The following is a 24618-nucleotide window of genomic DNA, read 5'->3' as shown; positions in this document are numbered from 1 at the left end:
CAAACCACTAGTGGTTTTCATTTGATTTTTGTTTATAAATATGCGTTTCTACTTGTGTTTTTAGACAGCTGAAGTTAATTCTCACAGGACTTAGCATCACTTTGGTATCTGCCTGGTGCCTTGGTAAGGTCAAAAGGAATAACAGCAACATTGAAAACTAGGAAGCAAAAAAAGTGTTTCATCTGGGGGTGAAAAAATCCTTTTAAAAGATCAAGGCAAAGACTGTTCTAAATTCTTCAATCTAGCTCTTTCTCTAAAGAGTCATAAGGGTTATAGAAAGGAATAGACTTTCAGAGCTACTTTTATTTGGAGAAATATTGAGTTTCAAACAATAAACCAAGAAATGTTGATCTATGCTAGCTGCAGAAGCTCTCCAGCCTCTCAACTGGAGTGGGACTATAATTTTAGCCACATGGTAAAAGGAAATGAGTTAATATTTTATATCGAAATGCTAGCTTCCTCTATAGAAAATGTCACTTGTCAAAAGTGTCTTTTCCTCATTTTGCACAATCTAATAGGAAACACCTTGTTCAAATGCGCTCATGTTTCTGTTGCCCTGTGATGGCTGTTGAAAGGATAAGTTGTTGGCTACTGATAGAAATGAGAGTGGTGGTAGGAGATCCTAATTTTTAATTACCGCTGTTAAAATTACTTCTTCATTGGCTTTGGGCAATTTACTTCAGCCTCTTTTGCTTGATATATCATTTAATCTATGATCTGGGGAGAGCAGCAGTAGTTATTGTTTCATGTGTTAGGAAGAGTAAGAAGTGAATCTTTCAAGTTTAACGTGGTATTTTGGATTATTTTTTTTTTTTTAATTATTTAGAACAGCTGTCATCAGTAAATCAACATAATTGTGGTATGGGTGTCTGTAAATAGTATCTTCTGGTTCAGATTCTTGCTAGTCTGATTAAGTTCCATCCTCCTTTTAACCTTTGATTTCATGTTTGACTGTCTTTGAAAGAAAAGGGCTTGATTAAGGAGCATCCTTGTAATGAATGGATAGATGCATGCTCCAGGTAGGTGTCTCCTCTAGTTTTCCCTTCTTTGTGTTTTTAGTGCTCAAGGAAAACATATTCTTTTATTTGGTTGCCAAAGGAAATTATGACTTGTGTCTCTAGTGTACAAGTCATGATTCTTCTCAAATAGAATAGAATGTTTCAGTTGGAAGTGACCTACAATGATCATCTAGTCTGACTGCCTGACCAGTTCAGGGCTGACCAAAGGTTAAAGCATGTTGTTAAGGGCAGGCTGACAGGCTTGGGGCATCGATCACCCCTCTAGGAACCCTGTTGCAATGTTTGGCCTCCTTCTCGGCAAAGAAATGCTTCCTCATGGCCAGTCTAAACTTCCCCTGGTGCAGCCTGTATGCTATAGGATAGACAGTATTTTTTGTTAGACTGGTGTGGCTGGAAAAGGTTAACAAGGTCTTCAGGCTGGAAGCAGAGATGGAGTTGTCCTAGTTGGTGGGGACTTCTGTTTCTGTGTTGCCCAGCTGGTGGTGGCTTGTTGCCCTCTGCATGCTTCCTTGGAACTCCTAGGACATTCTTCTTGACAATGCTGGCATGCAGTCCTTGGAACCTCCCCTGGTGTATGCCTGTCCAATTCCTAACCTTTAAAGAGCACGTGCAAATTGAAGTGTTGTCTAAGAGTAGGTGTTACCCAGGTCTTACCACTCCTGTAAAACCAGTAGAACAGTATTTGATGCAGGGGACCAGGAATACCTGAGCGGAGGAGAAGTAAACTTTTGCTAAGAAGGCTTAGAGTACTGAAGGTGGTATTAATATGCTTCCTGGCAACTGTTAGCTCAACAAAATTGATGTGTTTTTAAGATTAAAGTCTTTAGAAATAAGCTGTTCAGAAATGCTAACAAAAAAATATTTTGCGACAGGTGTAGAGGGCAATCACCATGGGCCAGAATAATTGAAAGTAGTGAAGAAAGAGGAGTGGACAATTATGAAGAGTTAATGCTGTAAAGTCTCTACTGCCTGTGCACCCTAACAGCATAGACGGTCAGCAGTAGTTGCAATACCTGGAATGCATATGAGCACAGGATAGTTTTTGTGCTGTCCTTTCGGACTCCACAGACTTGCGTCATTCCTTTTAATTCCCTCCTAATCCCACAAATGGAAAAAGAAATTCGAGCAAATTTTAGTTTCAGTGAATCAACTGTGCATACACATTTGACTTAAGAACACAGTGTCTGAGTGAAGTTCTTGGTGTGATTTACACGTGTTTTCCCCCCTGTTGTGGCCTGCATCTAATTAATGATCCCACCATACACAGTCTTAGAATCTTACAGTTAATGTTGGAAGGAACCTCTGGAGGTTGTCTAGTCCAGCCCCCAGCCCTGTTCAAAGCAAGGAGAGCTAGAGTGTACTGCTCAGCACAACGACCAGTTGGGTTTTGAATACCTCCAAAGATGGCAGCTCCACAACCTATTCTGGGCAACCCTGTTCTGGTGTTCAATCACCCTTACAAGTTAAGCTTCTTGTATGTTTGAACAGAGTTTCTTGTATTCAGTTTGTCTCCATAGCCTCTTATGCTTTCACTGGATACCATGGAGAAGAGTTCATTACATTTATTTGCTCCTACCACATTTACGTATGTTGATTAGACACCCCTATGCTAAGCCTTCTGCGGGCTGAACAATCACAGTGCTCTCAGCCTCACCTCCTGAGTCATCTTTGTGGCTATGCACGGGACCTGCTCCAGTAAGTCCATGTCTTTCTTGGACTGGGGAAACCAGAAGTGGATCAAGCAGTCAGGTGTATCTCACCAGTGCTGAGTAGAGAGGAAGGATCACCTCCCTTGACCTGCTCTTTCTAATGCAGCCCAAGATGCCACAAGGGCGCTTTGCTGGCTCTTGGTCAGTTGTTGTCCACCAAAACCCCCAAGTCCATTTCTACAGGGCTGCTTTCCAGCTGGGTGAACCCCCATGTGTGTCAGTGCATCAGGTTGTACCTTCCCAGGTGCAGGACTTTGCATTCTCCCTTGCTGAACCATGTGAAATTTTTGTCAGCCCATTTCTGCAGCCTGTTGAGGTCCCTGCAAATGGCAGAACAAACATCTGGTGTATTATCTGCAAACTTGCTGAGGGTTGTCCCTGTCCATCACCCATATCATTAGTGAACAGTACTGGCTTTGCTGTCAACCCCTGGACGCACACCATTAGTGATTGGCCTCCAGCTGGACTTCATTTGGCTGATCGCAACACCCTGGGTCCACCTGTTCAGCCAGTTTTCAGTCCACCTCACTGTTCATCTGTCCTGTACTTTGTATGCTTGTCTGTGAGTGTTACTGGAGACTGTCAAAAGCCTTACCAAAGTGTGGGTAAACCGCATCCATTGTTCTCCCCTCCCCTGCTGAGACAGTCACCTCTTTGTAGAAGCCTATTGAGTTGGTTAAGCACTATTTACCCATCATAAATCCACTCTGACTACTCTTGATGACCTTCTTGTCCTTCATTGTGTTTGAAATTGGTTTCTAGGATTACTTGCTGTATCACCTTCCAGGGATTGAGGTAAGGCTGAGCAGCCTGTAGCTCCCTGAATCCTCCTTCTTGTCCTTCTGCAAGACACGAGTGATGTTTTCTTTTTCCAGTCCTTTTAGCAAACACAAAGGTTGTGGAGGAATAATTTGGGGAAAATCCTTTTAGTAGTTTTTAACAGAAATGTGTTTCTGTCTGTGAAGGAAAACCTACTTATTCTCTAAGGCATTTCTTCCATTTTCTGCAATTTGATTTCTTCTAGCAAGTAAAATGAAATGTTATCTTGCATATTTAGCAAGTGTGTATTTCTGTTATTTTGGTTGTTGTGTATACCAGGACGTAAGACTGAAGAAAGGCTGGTGAAGACAAATGGCTTTTAATTTAAAGGAAAGAATAGGAAGCTACTGTAGGAAGCTTGTCTAAGCTCTTCTATAATAGAAGAGTGCTTCCTAATTTTTGGCTTTGCTATTTCAAATATGTGAGCTAAATCTAATGAGATGTACATAACGGAGCTGTATTTCACCTATATAGCTGCTAAGTGAAACCAGCAGTATTGCCATGCTTCTGAAAGCCAAAGGTAGGAATTGATAGAGTAACAGTCCTGTATAAGTACCGTTAGCTCTGCTGCTAAGAGTTACCCTTTTTTTCCTCTGAATATGCGTCTAATTGCAGCATTGCTTAGAGTTGCATGATCACAAAAAGGGAAAATTGACCCCCGCTGAGAGTAGGTGGGGGATTAGGGTTTTTTTTATTAACAAACCATCTGCTTCTGTGTATACTGAAGACATGTTGAATTTTTTTTGAAAATAAAGTGACAGTTTGAGTCAATAAACAGGTTGTACTTGCATCTAATTCTTGTAACAGAGTTAACCTATCTGCTTATTTGATGTGATACCATCAGTGACAGAATTAAAAGTTGTTCTGCTTTTATTCCTCCCTGGTTTATTTTTATTTCAGGCAAACCATGATCTTATGTGACAAGAATGCTTTTGTTTTAGCCATGGATTTAAGGGGGGGGTGGTGAGGGTGGTTTCTGTTTATCTTTTTGTTTTTCTTGTTACCTCAGCTGTAACACTGTGAACACTGCTGTAAAGATCAGCTATGCTATTAGTCAGGTAACTGGAACTGATTATAATTGCATAAAAATACAAATTTATAGATAATTGTTTGTGGGTTTTTTTAATGTCGATATGCTTTGCTTTAAGACTTACAATGGGGCAGTGTACTACTTTTTGAAAGAATTTCCTCGTACTTTTAAACTGTATCACTTGGCTAATGCGATTCTTTATTGGCTGTCATTAAGTACAAGGTTATTAATCCATTATAATATACATATTATAAATATTTCTTCTGGTTTTATATTTTAGGTCTAAAAATAGTTGGAGGGAGATTAAGTGTTCCAACAAGTAACGCTCTAATGGATGACAGAGAATTTCCACCAAATGACCTACAAATAGACTCAAAGGACAGTCTTCATGCTGACTATAGGGTGGAAAGTTTGACATCTCGTTTGGTTTCTTCAGCTGATGAAAATGAAAATCAACTTGACAATGATGGGAATAAGGTTCTGACCAGTAGTAGCATTGCTATGGGGCGGCAGGATAAAGGTGAGCAGGACAGCATCAATAATAATGAGAATATGGACAGTGGAGACTGTACCCCAAACTGTAAGGAAGGTGAGACTGAGAGATCTGTAAATGTCCATATGGACCCCCAGCTGGAGGAAAAGCGTATTACAGAAAAACAACCAGGTGGAAAAAGAAGTCCAAGAAGCAAAAGAAGCTCCAGTAAAAAATCTAAAGGTACTCTAGATAAACATTTTTCTTCTGTTTACTTAAAATAATAACACTGCAGTTCTAATCTGTGAGCTAATAAGGTATATTTCAGTTGTCATACTAATTATTTTTTTAATTTCACTAACAATTTTTTTTAATTTTCTTTCCATTAACTGTTAATTGTCCTGAATCAGATTCATTTCTAGATGTTTTCATCTTCCATATTTCCATGTTGGCTGTGTAGCAAATGGGACATGTTTAGGGAGCACGAGTAGAGGGAGGTGCAGAGTTTCAGTATGGAAATCGGGCTGACTTCCAAATCAGAATAGCCAGAAATTCAGGCAATACAGTTTTGTTCGTTTGAACATTATGCTCGAGTGCAAGATTTTGGTGTCTTGATCCAGTGTCAAGATTTGAAATCTTGGTATGAGTATGAAATAAGTTGACCTTGGCCTGCTGCTGTCAAAATTTACTTAAATTTTTCAAAGCTTAATACATAGTCCTAGGAGATGCATTTTGGGTAATGAGCCATTCAACAAATGTGTTTCTACCAATTTTTGATGTTACTTCTCCTTCAGATCTTTTGGATATGAATTGGATAAGGAGAATGTAAATCTTTATTACATATTCTTATTTGAGATGTTTCTTCCCTTTTTCAATGAGTAGGATTTGTCTGCATCAATAGAACGCGTTATTGTATTAGGTTTTTGCCGTGAATCATTAAGCTTATATGTCATAGTGCTGCAAATGTATTAATTAAAGTCAGTGTGTTTCACTGCATAGGTATCTTTGGAAGTTGCTTGGAACATCTGAATCATGCCTGCTTTTTTTCCCCCCATGTGTTGGTTTTTTAATCTAAAGACTGAGAAGATGGGGAATTTGGCTACTTAAAATAGTTTTAAAATACAGTTTTCCTGCTAAATGGCAAGACTTTTATGGCCTAATCTGAAAAGGACTATAGAATACATAAAGGAAGGGAAGGAAGCCTTGCATTCCATATCTTGTACTTATAGGCAAAATCTAGAAGAGAAAAATTATACTTTGTAGTAGAGATAAGAGGATCCTGAAATCTGTCATCACAGGGAGAATGAGTTCTTATTAAATGATGCAGAAAGTAATTAAGTATATATTTCAACTGTAGATTTAATGTTTAAAAATAGAAGAAAATATTTAATTAAAACAAGAGATTGGCAGGAGTAATTGAGAACCAGTCATCTGTATGACTGGAATAACAGAAAACAAGTTGATGAAATGTGATACAGACGTGTGGACAGTAGTGTCTGTAGCATGAGGAGAGGAAGAAAAAGAGAAATCCACCCAAACACTAGAAGTTAAGCTTTGCCTGTATTCTCTCTCTGTTAGTTTGTATTGTTGATAAATGCAATCAACTCATGCAGAAGTACCACAAAATGAGCTGTGCACAGTAGATGGCAATTTTAAGGCAGAAAGTTGAAATGTAGAAAATTTCATTGAAAGGATCTGGAGATGTAAAAACACACAACAAAGAACATCCTGCCTCCAAAACTCTTAACAGTTTTGTTTAATTCTTATGAACAAACTCTTGCTACTTATTAATAAAGGACCTTGACTGTTTAGAAAGAAGATCAAAATATAAAATTACATTGTATCTCGCATTACTTATGGGCTAATTTACTTGTAGCTTTTTAGATATTCTCATATGATGGTTCTCCCATTTTTACACAACGTGGTGACTGTGTCACAATTTGTTGATGTTGCAAGTGTATTTATTTTAGTGAGAATCTTCCTTTTAATTTTTAACAACAGCTATTTAAAACAATTCCCCAATATCCCTCTACACAGAAGAACCAAACTAGCTTTCTTGTCTTCATACAAATTCAGAGATAAAGGAGATCAAACCAGAGAGGAAGATCCCTGAGAGGGTGACAGCAAAGCATCATGCAGGCAAGCTGGAATCACAAACTAAATTATTGGATGGCGTGTATTATGGTGATTTTTTTTTTAATTTTTATTTTTAACTACTGAGAAATCATGGATGAGTTACTTTGACTCACAGCTAAAGAAGAGATTTATGAATCTTCTTCTCTTTCCTGCTAAACTGTTAAATGTTGCCATTCTGGAAAAGATATTTGATGTCAGTTGCCCATTCAGGACCTCCCCAAGTGGGAACTGATAGACTGTAATAGCTTACAGTGAATTTGTCACCTGACTTACAGTTGGTTTTTGAGTCCATTTCAATGTCCTGGAGTAAGTAGTTCCAAGATTTCACCTACGCATCGTTTGGAGAAGCACTTCCTTTTAGCTGTCTTGATGCTGTAGTAGATGTATGAGTGAATAGAGACATCTGTAGTTTCCAGATCCCAAATTTCTCTCACGTTCTTTTTGTATACTAATAGTAGCTTTGAATAGACTATGATGATATCTCTTTAAAGAGGACACTGGTGATCAAAGAAGTTATGTAAATTTAAATTGACATATTTAAGCTTTGCTGATTATTCATACTTGGATTCCTTGTAATGAATTGTACTAACTTTAGTGCAGTAGAGATAGTGATTCATGAAGTGTCATCTGCTTCAATGTATTTTTGTAAATGTGGACTTCAAATTATCCCTGTTCTCTGAAAATATTTTCATCTTTTTCTGAAAGATCAGTGCTGGCATAACTAGTGACTTAATATTGTAAAAATCATGCTGTGTAATTCCTTAACATAGTATAGCATGGTAACTTGCACTTAATAATTTTTCCCCAAGTTAAGTTCTGCAATGTACATTTTTTCTGTAAATTATTCAACTTCTTTCTTGAAGCAGCTTGAAAGTGTGAGAAGAAAATTGAGTGGTTGGGGTGGATTTGATGTTGCAGCAAATGAAATATATGAATATAAACTGGTCAAATTATAAAAATAGTCAAGCTATATTATTTTATTTAGGGGTCTGTGCTGCACCAAACAAGATTTTGAGCTTGCTCAGTTAGAGTTATATCTTTACCACCAACACTTCTGTGTTAAAAATTTCGTTTCTTAAAAATGAAATATTCTTTAAAATGCTTACTGGCCCTTTTTTTTTTTTTTTTTTTGATAGTTCTTGAATTAATCAGCCTGAACCAGCTTTCTGGTACTGAGTACCAAAGAATGTTTTAGAAAAGAAAAAAGATTACCATATGTTTTCTGTACTAGAAACTTCTGTTACTGGTGACTTAAGCTAACAGTGCTGCGTGTGAAAATCAAATGTCAATTAAAAAACAGAGGACAATATCTGTAATTTTATTTTGATAACTTTATTTGGTACCAAATGCCTCATGCTTGCACTTCTGACTCATTCTCAGGCAGTTGGCACAACCATCTTAATTTTGTATACGTGCAGTACTGACAAAACATAAAGGTGAAACATTGAAAAATGCATTTGTCATTTTTATTCACAAGGTCTGTCAAAATTGGAACTTTTTGCAATCATGGGCTGCTTTTGTGAACTCTTAGGGAAATTTTGAGAAAATTTGCTTCTCTGCATGTTTTAGGAAACATTGGCACACTCAACTGGGCATCAAAGATGTCAGTTGAAACCTCTGTGAGTCTGGCAGAGCAGAAGCATGAACCCGGCTCTCTGCCATGTTCCTAGAGAGTGCTCTGGCCACTGGAGAGTTCATATGTTCTGTGGTTTCTTTCACACTTATTTTAATAAAGGCTTTGGTTCCATTCTAGTACGGAACAAGATGTTTTTTAAATATGAATGCTTTGCAAATTGAAATCTTAAGCCTTGCTTCCTAAAATATCAGAAATATATATGTAACTCTTTAGTAAAAAAAAAAAAAATCTACTTGAAACAGTAAAGTTAGTTGATTCCAGGAAAAAAGCAGTGTTCGGTGCCCTTTTCATGAACATGGAGAAAAAATAAATAAGTAGGGATCTTATTTTATCATAAATGTGTTATGGGCTAGCATTATTTTTACTACATCAAGAAAAGCTCTTGGTTATAGTGCTACCAAGGCATGAATGCTGTATTGTGTTTAAAATAGAACAAGGTAGAACTAACCTGGATGTCTGTAAGGCATTGCTTCCAAATCGGGGGGTAATTTGAGGGTAGAATTTTATTCCAAGTAAGTGACAACTCAACTATATGAAGCAAGAGACCCTCAAGATAATAGACTCCAACCATTAACCCAACACTGGCACTAAGCTATGTCCCTAAGAACCTCATCTACATGTCTTTTAAACATCTCCAGGAACAGTGACTCCACCACTTCCCTGGGCAGCCTGTTCCAATGCCTGACAATCCTTTCCATGAAGAATTTTTTCCTAATATCCAATCTAAACCTTGGCGCAACTTGAGGCAACTTGACAGTCACTATTGAGCATGTTTCATTCATGTTTTGATATGACAAGTGATTATTAAATACTTCATCAAATGCAATTTGAAGTGGCTTCTCTTCTCTTCTCTTCTCTTCTCTTCTCTTCTCTTCTCTTCTCTTCTCTTCTCTTCTCTTCTCTTCTCTTCTCTTCTCTTCTCTTCTCTTCTCTTCTCTTCTCTTCTCTTCTCTTCTCTTCTCTTCTCTTCTCTTCTCTTCTCTTCTCCTCTCTTCTCCTCTCTTCTCCTCTCTTCTCCTCTCTTCTCCTCTCTTCTCCTCTCTTCTCCTCTCTTCTCCTCTCTTCTCCTCTCTTCTCCTCTCTTCTCCTCTCTTCTCCTCTCTTCTCCTCTCTTCTCCTCTCTTCTCCTCTCTTCTCCTCTCTTCTCCTCTCTTCTCCTCTCTTCTCCTCTCCTCTCCTCTCCTCTCCTCTCCTCTCTTCTCCTCTCTTCTCCTCTCTTCTCCTCTCTTCTCCTCTCTTCTCCTCTCTTCTCCTCTCTTCTCCTCTCTTCTCCTCTCTTCTCCTCTCTTCTCCTCTCTTCTCTTCACCTTTGCCTTTTCTTTCTTTGTCTTTTTTTTTTCTTTCTGAACAAAAAGGTTTGCCAGAACATGTAGACCCTCTTTTCTGGTTTCACGATCATGTGCTGAACAAAAAGCTGTACTTTTAAAGACAGCAGTAATTCCATTCCTAAAAGTACTTCCTGGCTTGAATTTTGCATTCAATTATTTCTTTGCTTGCTTTTCGCCCACAGCAAGCCCAAATAAGTACTGGGAAAGCAGAGACATACATTAATATTGAAAAAGCAATGTTAAGTTAGACCCATATTTTGTCTGGCAATAAGCCCTGTGAAAATAGCCACCCACAGAGATTATTAGTACTCCTGACCTGGATAGTTCACTTAATAAAGAATTTAAAATAACCAAAAATAGAACAGCGGAGCCTTGAGTGGACAAGCCAATGCCTTTCTTAATGCCTAAATCTTAAACCTGAATCGTCACTTTAGGGTTTCGGTTGCAAAGAACATAAGGAGATCTGAAATATGCTGAGTGCTCAAGCTGTAGAAACAGAGTCAAAGTATGATGGTTACTTGAAACAGATCCCTCACATGTCTTGCTTTTCAATGATAACATGATTTGCAGAAATCGGGTGTATTAATAGTTGAGGAAGAATAATGTACTCATCATAACTTGGGTTTATAAAAGTTTATTGTGCACATTTCAGTGGCCAAATTCTCTAAATTGTTTTTAAAAAATTATGGGATTATTCTTTCTTAAGTTCAGTCCTATGTAAATGTGTCAAATTCAATGTTGTTTTATTAAAAACAGAAGTTCACGAACTGATGGAATAAACTGTAGTTTTCTGATTACTCCTAAGGCTGTGTGTTATAGGAAACCATCGTTTATTGCTTTTATTCTCTGATCTTTGTGATTAAACTGGTCTAGTCTGTATATGGGTATTTGTTTTCTCCCACTGCTACTGCCTGCTCTATACTTCTTCCCTAATCTCATTTAACATTTCCTGATAACCGTCATATTCATGATCAGCAATATACTTCAAAAATGCATTTCTAACAATAAAATGTGAGATTTTCACCCAGAAAGTTCTTCCTGTAATATTTTTACATTATCCTTCATATATGTTGCCAGTCTTCCACGTGGACATCTGACTTTTTCAGCTTCTCTTCTGGAGGCTAAATTGAGCTCACAGATCCTTGTGTCATGGTTACTGATGTAGACCACTACTACTAGCTCATTTGCCAAACTCTTGAATAAACTATCCAGCTATCTAGGGGGGGTCTTCCTTTTCACTCAGCAGGACAGTTGCCCTGGACATCTGTCCCCCACAATAGAATCCCCCACTGTCATCATCTGCTTCTTTTTATCCTTTAAGATCCTGTAATCACTGCGAGGAATCACTGTGTTATCATCTGAAGAACAGGTCAAATTTGCCCATCCTTCCTTCCCAGGATTTCTCCCTGTACAACCACCTTGGCAGGAGTGAAGAGACCAACTGAGAACGTCATTAACACTCTCCTGGCCTACCTTCTTTTTTACCTTTTTGAGTAAAACTGTGTTGCAACCAACCATGCTTTCTGCCTCTGCTGTTATTACAGCTCAGTCTTAACATAGAAATTTGTCTGCTTGGATCAAAGTATTGATTTTTTTTAGCTGAAACTGTAGCAACAGGCACAAAGGTTTTTATTTTAGGTCATCCTGGTCTTTTATTAATAACTTTGTAGAACAGTTTAGACTAGGTGGGTTTTTTTTTGCTCCAAGTTAAACTCAAGTCCCTGGTAGATCTGTACAAAATTATCTAATGTATGTTATTGTGTTTTTTTGGGTTGGTAAGATGACACTGAAACAGACCTATCACAGCTAATTTTGACAACACCAGTATTTTGTTTACTTGCAGGGATGCTATTTAGATACTAGGTTCCTATTCATATTTTTGCATTGAAATTTCCTAAAAAAGTAACTTGATTTATTTGTTGAATCCTAACCGAAGTACTTGTTCTTTTTAAAGGAATTCCTACTGTGGGAACCACAGCAATCAAGGAGGAAAATACTCTTATTACAGATTCAGATTCTGTGCATGCCGAAGGTGCTGTTGAAGCAAATGAAAACTTTCACCAAAAAGAAACATTGCAGTCTCTCTTCTCTTTGCTCCGTGAAGAGGTTGAGCAGATGGATTCAAAGATACTGCCCCTGTGTCTCCATCAGGTACTTCCTATGATTATGGGGTGTTGCAATTTTGTTTTTATTCGAGACCTTTATTCATTAGGAAAAAATGCATTAATTCAATATATGCAAATATTCATATCTGGGCAGGGTATTTTGATGTATAACAGGTGGTCATGGCAAATATCTTCTCTAAGGTCTTATAATATATCTTAAATTATTAATTGCCTTGAAAGTATATTCTGGACTATTAAGGATGGGCTTTCTAATTCCTCAAATGACTAAATTATAGTTTCACAGGAAGATTTAGGAAAATCACTCTTTGACATATTTTAAACATGGTTTGTAAGACACTGGTGTACAAGACAGCTGATGCCTAAATAACATTTTAAGTCTGGAATTTTTTTTTACTGTTGCAGACTTCTTTCTAGCATGAATTTCATGCATGAATACTGAGAGTCAAGGTTTCTTAGATTAAACTTTAGCATAGTTGCCACACCTGCAAGACCAAAGGTAATAGTGTGCAATATGAAAAACAGTCTTTTTTACTAACTGGACAGTATGTTTTTTCTTTGAAGTTTCTTTTAAAGTTAACATTAGTGTAAACTATTTGTACTTTTAGCTATGCTGAATTTGGTGGTCATACAGGAACTATGACAGCCCTGAGAGCAGAATCTGCATTTCCAGATTCAAAGCTGTAATCAAACACCATCTCTTTTTTTCCTAAGAAATATCAAGCATTTTGAATGGAGTTTTTGAAAGAAAGCTAACAGACCTTAATAGGTCATAACACAATTTTTAATCTGAGGAAAAAATAAGGGATTTTAAAGATCGTATTCATGTTTTCATCTAAAATGAGTCTTAAGATTTTTTTTTTCCAGTGAATTAACCTGTCATCTTCAGTCTTCTTTTCAGATTGCTAGTACAGCCTACCAGTAACTTTCTCTTATGCCAAGTCTAGCAAATACTCTTCTATCACATTCTTTTTTTATTTTGTATGACAATACTCAATGTAAAATAAAGAGCTATGTCAGATGTTCTTGAGTATTAAAAATAGGCGTTGTTAGCGGGAAGCCTGAATTAAATATTTAAAGGCTGTGGAATGTTGTGGGCTGTTCTAAGGGTTAACTTTTAATTAAAATAGGATGTAATTTTCTTCCTGTCTTGTTTAGTATTTGTTACAGGATCTCAGAAGTACTTAAATATATAAAAACATAGATACAGAGCTTCGGAAACTCCAGAAATCCTTAGAATACTACTGTGGATAGCAGACAAAATGTGCAAAAAAAAAGGAACTTTAGAAGTCACTTACCAATTTTCTTTGGGAGGTACTAGGCTCAGAATGGTTAGTAATAAGGCTGAGAGCCAGGAATATGCAACATGTAATCTAGACTCCTCTATCAAGTCACTGTCTTTTTTGAGCAGTCATCTTTAGACATTTACAGAAGGTGCCCTCTTGTTAAGCCCTTCAGATTATGAGTACCCAAAGATTTTGAGACTGAATGTTTGTGTGGTCCCACAGAGTCATTGGACTATCAGCTACAAGGTGTCTCAACCTGAATGTTCAGATATCAGGTACCTGCAATTATTGGACACATGTTGCAAGTGTGGCCCTTGCCACACCACGCATTGCAAATAGGAAGACAGCCAGGATTTGCTGTCCCTGAAGATCAATTAGTTAATGCTTGCAAAGGTCACTGATGCTGCAGAGTTCTGTGGAACAAAGTATTTTTACTTCTGAGGTTTATGGTTTTTGTATTTTATTCCGTTTGCAAACAAAGCCACCAGGATTCCTCAGCTTTCTAGGGAAGCCCTGCCCAGTTTTCTAGCAAGCACAAGTTAGTTTTGTTATTGCAAATCTCAAAGATTATTTGTCAACAGAGAGGAATTAGAAGAAAAACATGTCAGTTACCATGTTAGATTTTCTATACAGTGTTACACTTTTTCCTTTGCAGGTATAGGGTCTGTTTTTTCTATGATACTCCTTACTACCAACTCTGAGTCAAAGTGAAATTCTGATTCTCATTAGAAGCATGCCCATTTTCTGACTGTCTTTGGTACTTGCTTTCTCTCAGCTGGTTGCATGGCCTCTAGTACAATGGTGTCTTTGCCCTTTTAGTCCAAGAAATCATCCTTTATGCCAGTTCTCAAGGCAGAGGGGGAAACACCTGATACTTTTACTTGATAAACAGAAAAATTATTTTTTCTAACTGGTATCTCAGCTTTTCTTCTAGAAGATCTGCCATTTCTGTGCTTGTAATTTTGGCTTTGAAATAGCTGGTTGAAAGCAAAAGCATCACTAGGAAGAGGATAGTAAATCTGTTTCAGTAGTCTGCAACTAAAATATGTAGCTTTGATATGGCAATAACTTGGTATACAGGAACATAATTTTCTCTTATGTTTGCATGCCCATGTTCTTGGTTTATATGCAGCTTCTCAGTGTATAAACCCTTGGTGAGCATATATATATACTGTTTCTTTTTGCAGTGATCTGTCAAAGATGAGTGTTATAAAATTACCCAGCCAGGGGTGAAGTTGTTTTTTCGGATGTTGCAGCTAAATATCTTGAATGCTTAGGCATAGAGATCCATTGTTCAACTCCTACCTATTGGTTAAGGTAACAGTTGTTAAAGCAGCTTTTAATGTCAGCTTAACATTTTGTTAAGCAAGTACAAGAGATTGACTTAGGTGTTCAAGTATTTTATATGTAGTCTGTCTTATGTTTGATTTTCCTGGTCTTCAGTAACTGCTTTGGAATGATTTTTGTTTTCTGTATTCAACCTCCTTAGCACTGGGAGCTCTAAATGCAACAGGAGAAATTTGCTTGTTTCTTGTGTTGACTCCCTGATATTTCTTTGTTTTGACATATCTATATTAACATCCATCTAAAAGAACAAGTCTTGAAGAATTGTATTTTTTTTTCGATGGTCGTCTTTGGCAGAGCTGTCTTGTTAAAAATCCAATTTTAGTTGTTCTATTATGGAAATGTCAGCTTAAGGAGGAAGAGCCTCAGATTTGTTCCATGTCGTAACAACTATGGTGCAAATCAAACAACTGCCATCTGGCTTAACTCCATTACTTGCTCTCTTGTTGAAGACCTTCAGATATCAAGATGTTAGGCTTAGTGAACTGACACAGGAGGTAGAGGATCTTTAAATCTTTTTAACACAGCAGAGCAGCTTCAGGAAAGGAAGTGGCAGAAGTCCGCTGCAATGGTGTTGTCTGGCTTCTGTGAGTGGACTAGGAGTAATACAGAAAAAAATTCAGAATTTGAGTCCTTTATGTTTATCTCATGAATTTCAAATATTCGTATTGTAAATATTTCAAATTCTATGTAATTTAATTTTTTAAAAAAATATAAACAGGAAGGTTCTTGGTATGTCTGACACTATGATAGGTGGTATTTTTAGAGTCTTTTATCAAAAGATCGTTCTTTTCTTATCAGTAAGGAAACCTTCATTTCTCCATTTTATCACATTGCACTGTAATGCTCAGGAGAACTCAGCAATGACTGTAATTTGATCAAACATAAGGAAGCAATGTTCAGTAACAGAATTAAAAACTAAAAACAGAATTAAAACTCTTCAACTCATATCAGTAAACATGGTACTTCTGTTCTAGGTAATTTTAAAACTTTCTAATATGATCACGAGAAAGGTTTCTGAAATAATTGTTTGTTGTAACAGTATAAAACCCAGCTAACATTGTGTGAGAGGACCTAATATCATGCAACAAAGAAATGTTATTTTTAAACATCTTTCCTAGAATAAGAATACACATATTCAGTCTGAACATTTGTATTTTACCCAAACTAAATGTGAACTTGCAAAACAGATGTCTAAAGCTGTTATAAAAAGTTTGTATTCTATCCTTACCACTCTCATGAGAACTATAGAATCCTATTTTTTTTTTTTACTTTTGCAGATAGCCGAGACCTATTTTCAAGAGGAAGAATGTATCCTTTTACTTGTAGAAATTTTTACGCGATATTGAGATGATCTGGCATGATGAAATATAAAAGAATAATGCTTTACTGTTGATTCACAGGTTGTGGGACAGGGTTACAAAGAAGTAAACAGCCGTAATTTACCTATGAGTGAGTCTACAGTATGTTCGCATGTCCTTCTTAATCAGACAGCTGGAATACGAGTTAAGTAATAAATCCACTTCCAAAAGTTTTACTGATACAATCATCAGTATCTGTGCACAAACAAGGAAGTAAGAAAATATTTTCAAAGAACTTCTGTTTTCATAGGATAAGTTCTGTTCTAAGTATTATTAACTAGGAATACGTCCAATCTAGATAGGGTGTGTTTTCTATTATATCAAATAGGGCACTGTTATAGTAAGAAGAAAATTATCACAACAGTTGATTAGAATATGTACTACAAGTGTCTAGATTAGAATAAAAATGCCAAACACAGTGAGCTAGGGGAGATCAGCAATCTTCAAACAACAGCAACGTGTTGTTTTGCAAATGCTAATTAGTCAAAATCGTATCAAGGTGGTTTGAGAAACTGTCGTAGGAAACTGGCTAATTACTTCTGGGAACAGCTAGTTCCATGGTTCAGTTTATTTTGATTTGTTCCTAGATAATACAAATAAGTTTGTTAAAAAAGTTATAATAGTTGAACTGCTGCTAATTACTCTACTATGTTTCACTAATTATGGGAGAGAATAATCATATTAAACCTTGAAGTGAAATTATATTTTTAGAAAAGGTGGACAGGGTATTCCTTCATTTGTTTTTAAGGGAAAAGGATCAGACTAAAAAGAAGAGGCAAGAGTGGTAAGCCCTTAAGGTATAAGTGATTCACTACGATGCATCATAAATTATGTAATTTGTTACAAACAAAATACAGCAAATAGGCAATTATCATGGTTAAATAACAAAGCATAAGAAACCTGGAAAGGTATCCTTGAAACTTAGCCAAATTATTTCAGCCTGTAGTACAAAACCAGATAAATAACTGTCATAATATTATAAAAGCAATACATAAAATAAGATATCCACCACTGTCTTAGAAGACAGTACTTCTGGCTTGGTCATCCTCATTCAATAGCATCCATCCGAAAATCAAAAATATGCAGCACAAATTAAAGGCATGGAAAATGTCTGTAGTAAATGATGGCTCTGCAGAGGGAAATGCATTCAATAGCATGAGAGACAGTTTTTCTTTCATAGAAGTTGCTTTAATTGAAGGGCATTGTATTTAAAGCTGACCAAAGGAAATATTTTTAATGCAATGTACACCTGATGTGTGGAATTCAACACCACTGTATAATACATATTTATGAAGGATATCTCTTCTGTACTTGCAACCATCAGTTTCCTGAGCTTAATAAAGAACTAACTTGATCATGTTGCACTGTATTAATTATCCATGACAGACATTGTAATTCATCCAGTGTAGAACTTCATATTAACAATAATTCAGGGCTTGTTGTTGTGATCCTCTAAGGTTATCTCTCTGATCTGTAATCCTGTTTCTAAGAACAGATTTCTTGAAGGCAGGGAATATTCTTTCCATTAGTATTGTTGTTCATAAGCCATGCTATGTATATTTTGCATGATGTTAACAAAAAGAACAAATACTGGTTGTGTTTTTGTAATAATTACCCCAGTATTTTAATTATCATTAATAATGGAATATATTTTTTCTGTATTACTAAAACCCTCATTCACTGTACTAATAACCTCATAGTAACGTACAATCAAATTTCAAATAGCTGGCAAAACACGGCTTTAAACGGAACAACTAACGATTCAGGCTTCATGGGACTGGAATTATCGTGACTATTACAAAATAAATAACTATCAGTATAACTTTGTGAACATCTTGATAACCCTAAGGGAGGCAAAAGAGGTTTTAGTATAGAAGAAAAGTAAGCAGAATTTTCAGAAAGAAGAAAAAAGGTGAACTCAGCTGTACATCAGTGTTGGATACAATGATTGAAAAGGAGGAGGGTATTTATTGCAAGTTTGAGTTGGGGTGATTTTCTAAATACAATCTCCAGCTGGTCAGTTGGAAGGAGACATATTTTCAGTTAATTATGGTTATTTACATATATTTGTATTTCTTGATATACACATACTGCTATTTGTGTAATGGTTTTGCTTTTCATTTCCCAGAGATTTCGTTTTCTGATAAGAGTTGTCAGCATAACAATATTTTGTTCATTTCTTTTCTAGAACTTCTGATGGGCTTAAGGCATGTGGGAAGGGGTAACTGCTGAAGAGAATAGGGTTTTCATTTTTGGAACTTTTCTCAGGTTATTTTACTTCTTACTTTCTGTTTTTGTGTCTGCTATTGTTTTCTTCCTTGCACAGAAATCTGGATGCTAGCCATTATTCATTTTGATTCAGTTATGTCAAATTCCAGGTACATGATGATTGGCCTTTCAAATATGGTGCCAAATAGAAATAAGTCATTACATGTCCATACGTGTGTGCATTTTTCTTTAACCTTGCATCCAGATGAAAAGGCAATGAAATTCATTCAGCTTGAACGACTGTATCATGAGCAGCTGCTTGCAAATCTTTCTTCCATACAAGAACAGTGGGGTGAGTATAGGTTAAACTGATATGGTAGAAGAAAGAGTTAATTTGTTTTGTTTTTCTAAATAATGGAGTATAGCTTTTTACAGCTTAAAAATGTTACATAGCAAAAGCAGCATTTATATTAGAATTTTTGTGAGCTTGTTACAAGAAAAGGTTTCTTCCCACACTTTTCATGAAACAGGTGCAAATGGTTCATCGTTCTTTATTCTGTTAACTGAGACTTTGAGCCATGGTTGTTTTGAGCTTATTTTTGATTTAGACTTGGTGAATCTGGTGTGATGAAAATAAAGTATATTGTGAAAATATACAATGCTTTTTTTGCATAGTCTGAAACAAGATTGTGGAGCATACACAGAAGTGTTGTCAATATTTCTCCATTAATTAGTTTCATGTATATGTTTACTGTTAAGCAAATACTATTTTTATAATACTTTGAGTAAAAATGATTTTTTCAAAATTTTATTTAGAAAGAAAATGGAAAACAGCAGTTCCTGGTCCAGTTACAACACTGAGAAATTCAGCTAAAGAACTGAGTGGTGAAGAATTAGAAAAGCTGACTAGAGTTTGCTCTTCTCATCAACAGTAAGTATAAGAATGTATTTTGACTTTTGCAGTACTAATACATTAACACAGCTGTTGTCTACTTGCCAGTATAGGTCAATCTCAAAATAAAAGTTGCATCCCATTGACTTCAGTGAATTTGGTTATAAAGTGGTTGTTCTTTTTGATATGTGACTGAAATGTTTTTGTTACCATCAACTTTCACAGTGTTTTAATGCAGTTTGAGGAATGTATAGGGACTAGATCTGAACTGTTTTCATCAAACCATTAGTTTGCCAGAAATGGAGTTTTGAGTTAATTTGTGAGCATTTTCAGCCAAAGCAAAAACTGAGTAGTGTTAATTTAGGAAGAGAGAGAGAGACTGTAAATGATGGTGGTTATGTTTATACCTATTGCTTTAATCACTGTTTTTAAATTCAATTGCCCAGCATCTCAGACTCCAGCACTCACATCTATGCAATGTGATTTTATTCCCAAATAGTAGTAGTTCCCCAGGAAGGCAGTATTCTGAAAAGCAGTGAAATCTTAGTTCGTAACTGCTTTCCCTGATTCAGCAGCCTCCTGAATCAGTACGTCACAGTATCACCAACTTTTGGACAGTGCCCAGGGTGCTATTCTGGGCAGTAACACAGATGGGATTGTAACCATCAGAAAGGAGAACTCTCATTTCTTGGGTGAAAGACCTACCTACTAGATGTTGAGTTTAAGGGACGGATGGAAAAAATTATACCAGCTGCCACTGAAAAATGATCAGTCAACAATAATAAGGAAACTAATAATATTTAAAGACTGTGAAAAGACCAGCCTGTGACAGGGGAGATGCTCTTAATCAGATGGGGAGAGAGAACTTTTTCAAATGCATTTGTATTGGCTTAGTCAGTCTGGCTGTAATAAAAACCAAAATGCTTCTGTTGTTCATAGAGAGTATGATTTGTCTTCCATGTTTTTTTCTTCTGGGTGACCGTATAGAAGTTTGAAAACATGCATGTTGCCAGAACCTGGGCAGGGATTGTTTATTTGTAGTCTGAATACGTTTGGGAGGGAACCCCTGGAGAGCATACTCCTGTGTTTCCACAGAAGGAGGAGGCAGCTCTAGCACCATAGCTGCATGTTTACACCCACAGCCTGCTGCTACTGCATGATCACACTCGGAGTGCCTGGAGGGTTCCTCAGTCTGCCTTTCCTCGTACATGACCTTGCAAGCCCATAGAAGGATTAAGATTCAAGTCTATTGCAATTTATATGCTGCAACAAGCAGCACCTCCCTATTGTGACCTTGATTGTCACTTTGTTGAGAATAACTCTGGTTTCTGCTTCTAAATCTTCCGTGCAGCCTTACTTTAAAATACAAAATTTCAGTTATGTAACATCATTCCCACTTCTGACAAACCCTGCAACTTGATAAAAATGAAGGCTCGTGTTCATTTGCCATGATTGGTTCTCTGTGTTTAATATCATTACTGTTCCAAACTCTCTAGGAAAAAGCCTATTTGTTTTTATTGTTTCATATTTTTTTTTCCTAAGCTTTAATCTCAATTTATTTTGTAGTTAAAATTATACTTTACTTTTTAATGAATAACATGCAGGTCTCAGAAAATGTGGGCATTTTGCTTTTGTAATTGAAAGTAATATAACTTTTTCTGATACTCAAGGTCTACAGCTACATTCTAGACATGTTTGTTCTTTAAAAGATAGTTTTGAGTATCCCTTATTGAAGTTTAAATGGTAAAAATTAAAAGTCAGTGCAACTGTCTGGGCTTTTTCAAGAGTATGAACATCAGTGCTTTTCCCTCTTGTCTCTCCTACTTTTATTTTTTTTCAGTAGCTTTAAACAAAAAGTTTGACATTTTATCTTCATTGCTGTATGAAAGGCTGCAAGACAGATTGTGCCTGATAAAACACATTCTGCATGAATCTCTACACAGTTTGCAGGGTCTACAGTGACTGTTAGTGGTGCTGACTCACCTGTGAATCCCAGTGCAATCTGTGGGAGCTCCTATATCTTACATTACCTAGAAGATGTGTCCTAGTGTAAACCATCTGTGAAAGGGAAATATACTTTGTGGTTGTTTTGGTTTGTTTTTTTTCCCATTCCTCAATCTCTGTTATAGTGATTGGTATTTTTAATACTAGTAGATACTGAGTCCTTACACAGTTTTAAAAGTTGTTAGAGTTCCTTCGGAGTATAAAGTTTTGCAGGAATTTAGACCACTTGATATGTTGCGGTTAACTTTCTTCTGACTGCTTTCTCAATTAGGTGGAGCAATGTTTGGGCTAATTGGTCTTCTGATGATATTCACATATGGTACAGATCTGTGCTTGAAAGTACACTACCATGCTGACACCATTTCAGTGTAGGAAAAGTTCTGTGCTAATATTAGAGCAGAGCAAAGGCTTATAATATTTCACTGACATTTGTTATGAAGAATGTTGCTACTAAGTTGTTTAATTTATTCTTTTTTTCTTTATTGCTGCAGGCCACAGGCATACAAAAATCAGGTAAGCAGCTGTTTAATTGAGTTCTGCTTTGTCAAAAAATGCTAATAAATATATTTTTAATATTATTAGGTACAGTTTTTCCAATTTAGTATAGAAACTGTTTGAAGTTTGGTTGTCTCAAAAGGTCACAGTGTTCCTATTTAATTCCAAAAATTACAGGAAATACTATCATATTTTACAGCTAGTGGCTGCAGAAAATACGTGGGAAAGCAGTTGTTTGCTTCAGTTAGTGGAATCAAAAAACGTAACGGAAAGAGAAGCTGCTGCTTTAAAATCAGGTATGTATGTACGTGTGTTTATGTTTGTTTTAAATATACTGTAATGACATATTATTATAAATAATATGAAGGTATTTTGTTTGAAGCTACAGCATTTGTTAGATTCCCACAGATTAATCCATTTGTGCAAATTTTAATTTTTTTTCAAAACTGTACAATGGACATACTATGCTATTTTAATTAGTCATTGATATTCAGAATTATAATTAAACTCTAGCCTCCATCAAAAAGTCTTTTAAGTGTGCATGCATTTATAGCAGCCTACATAAGCTACAAAACTGTGTAAAACTAGAGACAAGATACATAATTTGTATGTATAAAATATAAGGTAAACTATCTGATCACAAATATTCTGAGTTGTGGCAATTTAGTATAGCTAATAGTATTGGTAACTATTTTAAGTTACATATGATACATTGATTTTAAGACACATTTTTCTGTAACAGCACAGAAAACTAGGAAGCTTTTAGGGGGGCCTTGATGAGAAAAACATGCTTCTGATAATTTTTTTCAGTATACACTTTTATGTCAGCTTTATTTTCCTCCTCCTGCCTTGAGGCAGTGGCTGTTTTGTTCTGAGTAATTTGCTAAAATCATTGGGTTCTTATGAAACATTTACAAATTAATGGATTGTTAAAATGAAGACAGAAGGGGAAAGAGCATTGGTACTACCAGGCTGTGCTTTCTCTCTCCTCTCTTTGAGCAAAAATTTCTTTTTTTTGCCATGTTCCAGTTTGCCAAAATTGGCCTAAACTTAGTACCTTTCCTTAAAAACAGCTAGAATTTCTTACAATATGAGGATTGGCCTGAGTGACCTCAGGAGGTCCCTTTCAAACCTAAACTATCAGCCAGGATGTTCAGGAGAATCAGGAATTAATGAACAGTCATGGTTCTCTACATGTGGGGATCTTCCTCATCTTCATCCTCTTTTACTTTGATCCCTCTATTGCTATTTCTCTGTCTTTGTTCTTGTAACCTAACTAAACACAAAACATTGAAAACACAAACCAAACATGTTCTACAGCTCAGAAAGCAGATCAAAAGAACCAGATGCTTTTTGGATGGCTGGAAATTCCCATGGAAAAAAATTTAGGCACTTAGAATTTTTTCATTACTTTTATTCTAAGTTGGGAACAAAAGCTTTCTGGAGAGTAGGATTTCTGAACATTTGAAACTTCTGAATTAAGGAGAATTTTGTGTCAATGTTAAAGTACTGTAGTAGAACACCGAGACATATTAAACTTAATGTGGAAGTAATTAATGGTGTAAATGGAATTTTTCGTGCCTTTCTCTTAACTCATCAAAACGTTAAGTAAATCTTTGGGTTCCTGTGAAGCGCTTGTAAATTAGGGAAGCTATGTCATCCAATAGGGAGCAGTTCTGCTGAGAGTTTTCCAGCACAGCTAAATACTTTTTCAATACAAAGATGCAAATATTTCGAGCCTAGCTCAAGTTTAAGTGCTTAAGATTTGCAAAAGGTGATTTTCACAAGATTAGCACATTCATGAGGACGTACCCTGCACCACGTCTCTTGATCTGTTCAGGCAGTGTGTGGTCAGTTGGCTACTGCTGCCCCTCACTGAGTCAATGCAGCAGCATCACAGGCCAAGTGCTGGTGTTGCAGTTAGAAGGTTGTGGGTAGGGAAGGCATCGGTATGAACTAATGCAGAAATTGGACGAAGGTGATGTATAACTCTGAATTTATATACACTGCTTAGTGTGATGCAAAAAATATTTGAGGTGTAGCTGAGCGATCCAGCTCAGGACTAGAAGCAATATGGCATTTTGGGCATGGTTTTTGATTTTGCCTGAACACCAGCAGAATCCTATACTATAATAACCATAGAGTCTGTTCAGCATTAGCCTAAATGGATGGACCTTGTCATTGAAAACTTAGAATGTTTGTCTTCTGCTTTTTGGGTGTGTTTTTTTTCTCTGCATCATGAAAAATGAGAAGTAAATCTGTAAACATTTTCTTCTCTTAGAAATTTGTCTACCAATCTGCAGGGAGAGATACTTAATTTAGCTGCTGGTAGTATTATAGAAGTATGTCTCAGAGTAAGACAGGAAAAGGAAATTCTCAAGTGCTTTGAAGACTGCCCTTTATTTCATATGCTCAAAATAATAGTTTATCTAGTGATTATCAATAAGAAGTAGTATTAGATTATATGTAAATATATATATTACATTGTAGATTGTTGCATTATACTATGGTAGCATCTTTGAAGTAAAATCACACTTCCTTACTAATTTAAAGCAGAAATTAATCTATTAATCTGTAGTTAGATAACAATTTTTTACTTTCTTAGGAACAGATCCCTAAGCTCCAGGGACACCTTTCATGGTAAAGAATTTGATTTAATTTCCAATTCCATTTAATCTTTGTTGCAGTTGAAGCTGCCAACAAAGATGCCTGTTGTAATGTGGATATATCCACTAGGAAAAATTGACAGATGGTAA

General features: G+C 36.3%; 1 protein-coding gene across 5 annotated transcripts in view; it reads left to right on the top strand.

Annotated features, from left to right (window-relative positions):
- The window catches only part of CNST (consortin, connexin sorting protein), a 49753-nt gene that overhangs the window by 10683 nt on the left and 14452 nt on the right, over positions 1–24618 (top strand). For 4 of the 5 annotated variants that reach the window (XM_082047761.1, XM_082047763.1, XM_082047762.1 and 1 more), the window contains 7 exons: positions 4858–5292; positions 12104–12300; positions 16183–16213; positions 18737–18823; positions 19288–19402; positions 21859–21880; positions 22062–22158. In XM_082047761.1, coding sequence (XP_081903887.1) covers positions 4908–5292; positions 12104–12300; positions 16183–16213; positions 18737–18823; positions 19288–19402; positions 21859–21880; positions 22062–22158 — 934 coding nt within the window. In that variant the 5' untranslated portion in view covers positions 4858–4907. Of the gene's footprint in view, positions 1–4857; positions 5293–12103; positions 12301–16182; positions 16214–18736; positions 18824–19287; positions 19403–21858; positions 21881–22039; positions 22159–24618 lie in introns of all 5 variants that reach the window. The other variant, XM_082047760.1, reaches the window with a different exon arrangement.

The sequence above is a fragment of the Streptopelia decaocto genome, assembly GCF_964273445.1.
Source record: "Streptopelia decaocto genome assembly, chromosome: 3".
NCBI lineage: Eukaryota > Metazoa > Chordata > Aves > Columbiformes > Columbidae > Streptopelia > Streptopelia decaocto.
This window is presented reverse-complemented; position numbering and strand designations above follow the sequence as displayed.